Source organism: Piliocolobus tephrosceles, chromosome 7 (genome assembly GCF_002776525.5).
Source record: "Piliocolobus tephrosceles isolate RC106 chromosome 7, ASM277652v3, whole genome shotgun sequence".
Classification (NCBI taxonomy): Eukaryota; Metazoa; Chordata; class Mammalia; order Primates; family Cercopithecidae; genus Piliocolobus; species Piliocolobus tephrosceles.
The window spans coordinates 51,470,586-51,481,613 of NC_045440.1; the positions used below are offsets into that span (position 1 = coordinate 51,470,586).

General features: G+C 35.4%; 1 protein-coding gene across 3 annotated transcripts in view; it reads left to right on the top strand.

The window, feature by feature from the left end:
• The window catches only part of SNTG1 (syntrophin gamma 1), an 868,962-nt gene extending 858,538 nt beyond the window's left edge, over nucleotides 1-10,424 (top strand). The window contains exon 20 of one of the 3 annotated variants that reach the window (XM_023190587.1): nucleotides 8,992-9,184. In XM_023190587.1, the coding sequence (XP_023046355.1) occupies nucleotides 8,992-9,150 (159 nt within the window). In that variant the 3' untranslated portion in view covers nucleotides 9,151-9,184. Of the gene's footprint in view, nucleotides 1-8,991 lie in introns of all 3 variants that reach the window. The other 2 variants (XM_023190588.1, XM_023190589.1) reach the window with 2 other exon arrangements.
• The last annotated feature ends 604 nt before the right edge of the window (nucleotides 10,425-11,028 follow it).

Consider the following 11,028-nt stretch of genomic DNA (forward strand, 5'->3'; position numbering starts at 1 on the left):
ACAAATGCAAAAACTTCAGTAACTGACTTGATCAACTGGAAGAAAGAGTATCAGTGATAGAAGATCAAATGAATGAAATGAAGCGAGAAGAGAAGTGTGGAGAAAAAAGAGTTAAAAGAAATGAATAAAGCCTCCAAGAAGTATGGGATTATGTGAAAAGACCAAATCTATGTCTGATTGGGGTGCCTGAAAGTGACAGGGAAAATGGAACCAAGTTGGAAACCACTCTGCAGGATATCATCCAGGAGAATTTCCCCAACCTAGTAAAGCAGGCCAACTTTCAAATTCAGAAAATACAGAGAACACCACAAAGACACTCTTAGAGAAGAATAACTTCATGACACATAATTGTCAGATTCACCAAAGTTGAAATGAAGGAAAAAATGTTAAGGGCAACCAGAAAGAAAGGTCAGGTTACACACAAAGGGAAGCCCATGAGACTAACAGCAGATCTCTTGGCAGAAACTCTACAAGCCAGAAGAGAGTAGGGACCAATATTCAACATTCTTAAAGAAAAGAATTTTCAACCCAGAATTTCATATCCAACCAAACTAACTTTCATAAGTGAATGAGAAATAAAATCCTTTACAGACAAGCAAATGCTGAGAGATTTTGTCACCACCAGGCCTGCCCTACAAGAGATCCTGAAGGAAGCACTAGACATGGAAAGGAACAACAGTTACCAGCCATTGCAAAAACATGTCAAAATGTAAAGTCCATCGATGCTAGGAAGAAACTGCATCGACTAGTGAGCAAAATAAACAGCTAATATCATAATGACAGGATCAAGTTCACACATAGCAATACTAACCTTCAATGTAAATGTACTAAGTGGTACAATTAAAACACACAGACTGGCAAATTGTATAAAGAGTCAAGACCCATTAGGTTACTGTATTCGGGAGACCCACCTCACATGCAGAGACACACATAAGCTCAAAATAAAGGGATGGAAGATGATCTATCAAGCAAATGGAAAACAAAAAAAGGAGGGCTTGCCATCCTAGTCTCTGATAAAACAGACTTTCAGCCATCAAAGATCAGAAGAGACAAAGAAGGCCATTACATAATGATAAAGGGATCAATTCAACAGGAAGAGCTAACTATCCCAAATATATATGCGCCCAATACAAGAGCACCCAGATTCATAAAGCAAGTCCTTAGAGACTTACAAAGAGACTTAGACTCCCAGACAATAATAACGGGAGACTTCAACACCCCACTGTCAACATTAGACAGATCAACGAGACAGAAAGTTAACAAGGATATCCAGGAATTGAACTCAACTCTGCACCAAGTGGACCTAATAGACATCTACAGAACTCTGCACCCCAAATCAACAGAATATACATTCTTGTCAGCACCACATCACACTTATTCCAAAATTGACCACATGTTTGGAAGTAAAGCACTCCTCAGCAAATGTAAAAGAACAGAAATTATAACAAATTGCCTCTCAGACCACAGTGCAATTAAACTAGAACTCAGGACTAAGAAAATCAATCAGAACCGCTCAACTACATGGAAACTGAACAACCTCCTCCTGAATGACTAATGGGTACATAACGAAATGAAGGCAGAAATAAAGATGATCTTTTAAACCAATGAGAACAAAGACGCAACATACTAGAATATCTGGGACACATTTAAAGCAGTGTGTAGAGGGAAATTTATGGCAGTAAATGCCCACAAGAGAAAGCAGGAAAGATCTAAAATTGACACCCTAATGTGACAATTAAAAGAACTAGAGAAGCAAGAGCAAACACATCCAAAAGCTAGCAGAAGGCAAGATATAACTAAGATCAGAGCAGAACTGAAGGAGATAGAGACAAAAAAAAAAAAACCCTCCAAAAGGTCAAGGAATCCGGGAGCTGTTTTTTTGAAAAGATCAACAACATTGATAGACAACTAGCAAGACTAACAAAGAAGAAAAGAGAGAAGAATCAAATAGACGCAATAAAAAATGATAAAGGGGATATCACCACCAACCCCACAGAAATACAAACTACCATCAGAGAATACTATAAGCACCTCTACGCAAATCAAGTAGAAAACCTAGAAGAAATGGATAATTTCCTGGACACTTACACTCTCCCAAGACTAAACCAGGAAGAAGTTGAATCCCTGAATAGACCAATAGCAGGCTGTGAAATTGAGGCAATAATTAATAGCCTACTAACCAACAAAGTCCAAGACCAGATGGATTCACAGCCGAATTCTACCAGAGGTACAAGGAGGAGTTGGTAACATTCCTTCCGAAACTATTCCAATCAATAGAAAAAGAGGGAATCCTCCCTAATTCATTTTACGAGGCCAACATCATCCTGATACCAAAGCCTGACAAAAAAGGAAAATTTTAGACCAATATCCGTGATGAACATCAATGCAAAAATCCTCAATAAAATACTGGCAAACTGGATCCAGTAGCACATCAAAAAGCTTATCCACGATGATCAAGTGGGCTTCATCCCTGGGATGCAAGATTGGTTCAACATATGCAAATCAATAAATGTAATCCAGCATATAAACAGAACCAAAGACAAAAACCACATGATTATCTCAATAGATGCAGAAAAGGCCTTCAAAAAAATTCAACAGCCCTTCATGCTAAAAACTCTCAATCAATTCGGTGTTGATGGAATGTATCTCAAAAATAATAAGAGCTATTTATGACAAACCCACAGCCAATATCATACTGAATGGCAAAAACTGGAAGCATTCACTTTGAAAACTGGCACCAGTCAGGGATACCATCTCTCACTACTCCTATTCAATATAGTGTTGGAAGTTCTGGCTAGGGCAATCAGGCAAGAGAAAGAAATCAAGGATATTCACTTAGGGAAAGAAGAAGTCAAAATGTCCCTGTTTGCAAATGACATGATTGTATATTTAGAAAACCCCATTGTCTCAGCCCAAAATCTCCTTAAGTTGATAAGAAACTTCAGCAAAGTCTCAGGATACAACATCAAAGTGCAAATATCACAAGCATTCTTATACACCAGTAACAGACAAACAGAAAGCCAAATCATGAATGAACTCCTATTCACAATAGCTACAAAGAGAATAAAATACCTAGGAATCCAACTTACAAGGGATGTAAAGGACCTCTTCAAGGAGAGCTACAAACCACTCTTCAGTGAAACAAAAGAGGACACAAACAAATGGAAGAACATACCATGCTCATGGATAGGAAGAATCAATATTGTGAAAATGACCATATTGCCCAAGGTAATTTACAGATTCAATGCCATCCCCATCAAGCTACCAATGAGTTTCTTCACAGAATTGGAAAAAACTGCTTTAAAGTTCATATGGAACCAAAAAAGACCCCGCATTGCCAATACAATCCTAAGCCAAAAGAACAAAGCTGGAGGCATCACACTACCTGACTTCAAACTATACTACAAGGCTACAGTAACCAAAACAGCATGGTACTGGTACCAAAACAGAGATATAGACCAATGGAACAGAACAGAGTCCTCAGAAATAATACCACACATCTACAGCCATCTGATCTTTGACAAACCTGAGAGAAACAAGAAATGGGGAAAGGATTCCCTATTTAATAAATGGTGCTGGGCAAATTGGCTAGCCATATGGAGAAACCTGAAACTGGATCCTTTCCTTACTCCTTATATGAAAATTAATTCAAGATAGATTAGAGACTTAAATGTTAGACCTAAAACCATAAAAACCCTAGAAGAAATCCTAGGTAATACCATTCAGGACACAGGCATGGGCAAGGACTTCATGTCTAAAACACCAAAAAGAACGGCAACAAATGCCAAAATTGACAAATGGAATCTAATTAAACTAAACAACTTCTGCACAGCAAAATAAACTACCATCAGAGTGAACAGGCCATCCACAGAATGGGAGAAAATTTTTGCAATATGCTCCTCTGACAAAGGGCTAATATCCAGAACCTATACAGAACTCAATCAAATTTACAAGAAAAAAACAAACAACCCCGTCAAAAAGTGGGCAATGGATATGAGCAGACACTTCTCAAAAGAAGACATTCATACAGCCAACAGACACATGAAAGAATGCTCATCATCACTCGCCATCAGAGAAATGCAAATCAAAACCACCATGAGATATCATCTCACACCAGTTAGAATGGCAATCATTAAAAAATCAGGAAACAACAGGTGCTGGAGAGGATGTGGAGAAATAAGAACACTTTTACACTCTTGGTGGGACTGTAAACCAGTTCCACCATTGTGGAAATCAGTGTGGTGATTCCTCAAGGATCTAGAACTGGAAATACCATTTGACCCAGCCATCTCGTTACTGGGGATATACCCTAAGGATTATAAGTCATGCTACTATAAAGACACATACACACGTATGTTTATTGCGGCACTATTCACAATAGCAAAGACTGGGAATCAACCCAAATACCCATCAGTGACAGACTGGATTAAGAAAATGTGGCACATATACACCATGGAATACTATGCAGCCATAAAAAAGGATGAGTTTGTGTCCTTTGTAGGGACATGGATGCAGCTGGAAACCATCATTCTCAGCAAACTATCGCAAGAACAGAAAACCAAACACTGCATGTTCTCACTCATAGGTGGGAATTGAACAATGAGATCACTTGGACACCGGAAGGGGAACACCATACACCGGGTCCTATTGTGGGGAGGGGTAGCGGGGAGGGATAGTATTAGGAGATATACCTAATGTAAATGATGAGTTAATGGGTGCAGCACACCAACAAGGCACATGTATACGTATGTAACAAACCTGCACGTTGTGCACATGCACCCTAGAACTTAAAGTATAATAATAATAAAAAAAGTGTTATTGACCCACTTACACCTAGCGTGCCATTATTGAAATGCTAAGCATGTGGGAGTTATTTATATTCTACTTCTCAAGGTCATCACCAAGGTCTGATTGCAAAAATTCAAAAAATTGCAGTCTCAGGCATAAATGAGTTAAAAGCTTTTAAGGAGCAAGCAGAATGAGGAAGATAAATTCCAGATTGTGTGCCTAAAATAATACTATAAATTAGTGTTTATCCAAATTCTCAACACTTTGTGCTTTATCCTATCAGCGTATGACTTTGCTTTGTATCCCACTTAAAACACAGAATGAATCAAAGCTACACATTGCCAAATCTACCCTCCTTCCTTGAGTTGTGCCCATATACTGTGCCTTACCTCCTGCCGCTCCAGATCAATTGTCCAGGTTTCCATCCATGTCCAGCCTCTCTACTTTTGCACCAGATCTCACCCTTCTCAAGACTACAGTTTCTACAACTGTCCTCAGATTTGAGAGCTCAACTATTTCGTGCCATCGATTCTACAAGTATGTACTAATTTCATAAACCTTGGAAGAACATTCTTGATTTCCTACTGATATATTCCTATGCCCCCTTTTAAAAGGAAAAGAAGAATTTCTTCTTCAAAGAGAAGCTTCCTGTGGTAGACTTGCCTGTAGTTACTAACACCTTCACACACAAGCTCTCATGAAGTCATTCCTGTGAAGCTTTTGTTTCCACTTCTCCACAAAAGGACTCTTGTAAAGAATTAAAATGGCCTGTGTGTTGCTAAATTAGATGGTCGATTCCCAGCTGTCATTTTACAAGACTCCTGGTTTTTACTCTCACTTTCTTCACAACTACAGCTATTCCTTCTTTGCTGCTTCTTCCCCATCTTTCTTACATTTTTATACTGTGGAATCGCAGGGATGAGTACTCAGTCATTTTTTCTACCTATCCTGCACACCTTGATCTCCTCATCCAGACCACAGTGTTTTACCGACCATCTATGTGCTGATAGAAGCTGAACTTCTATTACAAACTCTAATTTTTCCCTTAAATCCACACTAATATATGCAGTTCTCCACCTGTCACCTTTATATCTAATATGCGTTCAGATATATCATTCCCAAAACCAAAATCTTGTTCTTTACTTCCAAACCTACTTTTCCCACAATTCCTCCATTTGCAGAGCCACACTTTTTTTTTCCAGTTATTGAAAACTACTTCCAAATTCAACCCATTTCCATATAGAAACTTTGTAACTTCTCCTCCTTTCAATTCAGTGATCATAAAGCGTATTCTCAATAGTCTAACCAGAATCATCATTTTCTGAGTTATGTCAATGCTTGTCACTCCTCTGCTCAAAAATTTCCCATGGTTTCCCATGTTGCTCATAGTAAAACGCATAAAGGCTCATGCAGCGTACTGTTTTCTTTGATCTCATTGTCTGCTAAGTACTCCTTAATTCATTCCATTCCAGACAAAACAGCCTTTGCTTTTCTTCAGACTCTCCTGGAACATCCCTACCTCTGGGCCTTTAAAGTTATAATTCTTGTGTCTGGAATATTTCCCCACAAACATGGAAATGGCTCACTCTTTCGTCCCTTTCAAGTTCCGTATATAAGGCAACATGAATTTTCCTTTCCCACAGCCCCTAGAGTAGTCTTTGCTGTCTCCTCCACTTTATTTCTTGATTGTAACGGTCATATTCTGGCATATTATCCTTAATTTATTTATGCCCTTAGTCACATTTTATCTCCTGTCACTGGAATGTAAGTCCCATCAGGACTGTTTTGTTCTTTTGTTTGTTTTTGTCTGTTTTATTCACTGCTATATTTTAACAACAACAAAAAGGAGTAGATCCATAGGAAGGACTTAGTATTTTATTGAATGGATGACTCTTTACAGTTTTGAAGACAGTTTATATTTAGCGATATCTGAGGGATCATGACAATCATAAGACTTTTTTTTTTACAAGGGAAACTTGTAAGTCTGTAACTTGGTGGAAACTGTCAGTGGATGGATAGATAGATGCTCATCATCAGTGGATGTTTGATAGGTTGTAAGAATACAGGTCTAGTACTCACAGAAGAAATTAGTAAATGAGCAGTGTGAGTTTACATAAGAGGAATCGTTGACACCTTAGGAGTGGAAATGGTTGCCAAGGCTGATCACTGAGGCAGAGGAAAGATGTGTGGGTATTGGAATGAAGAGCCAAACTTGGATCCAACTTGGTCTCCTGCTTTCTCTTCTAATCACCTGCTATTATTTCCTGTCTATCATTCCTTCAAAATGGGTATAAAAAGGTTAAAGTGTCAATCTATATTAAATTATTGACAAATAATTGACAAAGTGGTAATAATTGAAAATTTTTATTTTTCTAAAGATGCCTGGATACTTAGATATTTAAGGATTGTTTATTTTGGGTAACCAAAATATAACCTCTATTTTAATAAAGAGGTGGTAGAATTGCCTTTGAGAAAAAGTTATTTGCCATACTATTTTTACCCATTTGTAAAACTCAACAATATTCTCCTCCTTACCTAGAGTGAATTGCTTATTTTTGTTGTTGTCGTTTTATTTTTTAACCACACGCAAGAGCATTTTACATTTTCCAAAAATTTCCAAACCTTTCACATCAAGTGGATTTAATTTGGGATAAGAGAGAAAGTATTCAAAATTTGTTTAGGAAATAATCTGGCTACACCAAGCATGGTGGGGTGAATGGCGGATTTCCACGATGAGCTAAAGCAAAGGGAACTTGCTTATTTATAAATAACATATGACTAGTGCCAATGAAGTGGATTATTATAAATAAAGCTTCTAAGATCATTATGATGGAATTACTAAAAACTTTTTTTGGTGGAAACATCTAAGGGAATTAGAATAAATGAATAACCTCTTCTATTCTCTAGAACAAGTTGCTGCTTCACAAAGGAAACTATCAAATATTGAAGTTTGGAGGGAGCTACTGAGAAAGCATAGCTATTTCTTCTATGTTATAGAGACTCCTGAATATATGTTATGGTTCATTGTACTCCTATTGCCTGACCTGAGAAAATGCTCCTCAGATGAATTATTTTATTTAAATAGCTGCCTGGTATATGACAGATGTTACAATGTGTCATAATGTATTGAATATTTTGTAATATTTTCCACTGCCACATATAAGTTGTAACCACAGTCATGTACATATCAATTATAATTCTATATTCTTTATTACATATATGTAGTGAAACATATAATAAAATAGCAATGAGTTTGTCAGAAATTTCATATGCTTTATTACCCTCTAGTTATCCTCCTTGTGATAAGTTAATCGTATTGATTTCATTAGGAACATAAACATATTAATCTTTCAATCATCTTGGAATTAAAACATGTTTATGTGATTATTGATGGTCTTTAATAAAAATACTAGCAACATCATCTTACTAAATGTATTCTGAGCATTGGCTTTATGATTTTATAGCAATTTTGACATAATTATGTTTTGAAATAATTTTTTTCTGTTTTCACATATATAGTTTGGTTGCCACTGGTAAATGAGTTACAAATTTCCTTTGGTATTTTAATAGGAAACCTATTTCTAAAAATCCATAATGAAATAGTGAGCTCTAGTTTATTTTTTTTTTAGTAAATATGCCTCATACACCATTAAACAGCCAGCCACAATTAAAATTAATACATGAATTTTTTTTGAAAGTGAATCAGTTGGATCCTGTGGTTATAAGAGTTCATATCCCCTTACTTCTAGAATTTTTTATTCAGTTTCTTATGGCAAATATTACCTCATTCTAGACAATAATCAAGAATAGTTTTAAATTGCTTTAACTCATATTTATCATCTGATGTGTGTATGAAGAGATAAAAATACTTCTAAAAGTACTTCCAAGTTTATCTTTAATTATACATTATCAGGAGTAAAATTTTGGCAAAATATATTCATCAGTGCTAAAACAACATTCAAAGATGATAAGAGTGATTAGTCCTCCCTACCTCTTATCCACCACCATGTATTGAAATAAATTTTCAATACTTATGATGTTTACATGTTGACCAAAAATGTCTACATTTGAAATTAGTTTCCATATTATAGATATCACAGATTCTAGATAAGTGTATTGAAATTAAAAAAAAAATCTAGCTATTATAAATTTTTAAAGACATTAATTTTTATGTTATCTGACTTGTTTCTCTTTCCCTTTCAGGAGTTGGAATTTTCTAATTTATTTGCTGTTCTTCACTGCATTCATTCCTTCTTTGCTGCCAAGGTAGCTTGTTTGGACCCTCTATTTTTAGGCAATCAAGCTACTGTTTCTGCTGCTGCCAGCTCTGCTACCACGAGCAAAGCAAAGTATACAACTTGACATACTGAGCTCTGCGTTGACACGCACCATGACTATATAAGCAGAATACATTTACTCATCATTTAGACCCTAGAGAAACCATAACATCACCAAGTCGGCAGTGGAGGCAAATCGAAATTTTGGCAGGAAAAAGAAAGTCATGTGGAACCTCAAAAACGCTTCCATTCTGGATGACATCTGTGAAACATACTATATGAACAAAACAGTTCAGTTGCTTTGTACCAGTAAGTATACTGCTTTCACCAAAACTGGAGACAAAAATGAATTATCTGAAGAAATATGTAAGTAATATAAAAATAGTAAGCTACCTATAAATAAAAATACTTGTTAAAAGATTACTTCTGTATTTTAGATTATTTTGTATGACTAGTACATGTTGGGCAGAGTCATAAACAAAGCCCTATCATTGTATTATGAGGGACATAAAAGAGTTAAAATCCATAAATCAGCAAGGAGCATGCAAAAAAATCACATCAAAGAAGGATGCACTTTAATTTGCTGATGTAAATTTGCCCTCGTGTTCTCATCCCATGATTTGACACTGGCAGTCCAATTGTTTTTATCTTATTGTAAATATTCCAAAGAACTTCAGAAAGATAATTACTTTGACCCATGATAGATACAATGTGGAATGGACTATTCTCCCTTCGATCACTGTTATTGAAATGTCTTATTAGCTGCCAAAGTCAATCAAGTATGCCAATAATGTATTAATTTAATTATAAGTGATGGAAAATTTCATGAACCTCTCATTTCTTCTTTGGTTTTAAATAGATTGATATTTTACCTAAGAAGATTTATTATCAAATTAAAGTTTCATAAATTTTCAGTGAACCCAAAAACTTTAGTAGAGAAAATAATATAAACAAATGTGGTGTGAGAAGCAATTCTTTGTAATCTGAAGTCTACTAGCTAATCATGAACTAAAATGTCCCTCGAAAGCAGTCCCAAATCTATTATATATGCTAATTAAATGACATTTTTCCATTTTAGTACTATTTTATTAGAAACAAAGGTTATAGTTAAAGATAAAAGTTAAAAATCTTTATCCTCCCTTTTCATGGAAAGTGATTAAGTAATGTCAACTATGCAGGTTATTTTAGATATTTTGTCCTAAGAATGTGAATGTGAAAGGCTGGGAAATTTGAAAGCCTTAGAGGTGTGCAATTTACTGAGATTCCAGGTATTATACAACTACTTGTATAACATGGAAAACATTCTCTATCCTTTAGTACAGCTTTTTTTGAGATATTTTTAAAAGTCAACTGTGTATGTAAAAAAAGCAAAACAAAACAAAACTTTTTTTATTGGTACACATGCTCCCAGGTAAACCAAGTATTACATGTGTCCTTGTGGATATAACCAAGTATCTAATAAATTGATTCAATTTTCTTTTTTTTCAAATATGTTTTTAAAAATCACTCAAGAAGGAAACAAAATGATTTCTATAAAGGACAGATTTATTAATTTTAAAAATTAATATCAAGTTGTTTTTATACTCATTATGATTCATTAATTTATTTTGCATCAGATTAATTTGTAAATACCTCAAATTGAAAAGAAAAAGTGAGGGTTTATAATTGTCCCTGGGAAAATGTTAAACTGAATCTAACATACCTTGCCCAAAGAACTATGACAAATTACAATAAACAGTTTCAATGTAATGTATTTCGACCATAAAACTAAGTACACATTTGTAATTAGTATAGAACTTTAGAATGATTGCACACTATATTGATCAAACACAGCAGTCATTGTAAAATTGGAACCCACCAAAAGTAAGTTTCAGTAGTAGGCCGCTTCTGAACTTATGGAGAAAAAGCAGTGGAATACATCCAACTTAGAATTTTCAGCTGTGGCAGGTTATTCATTGTAGAA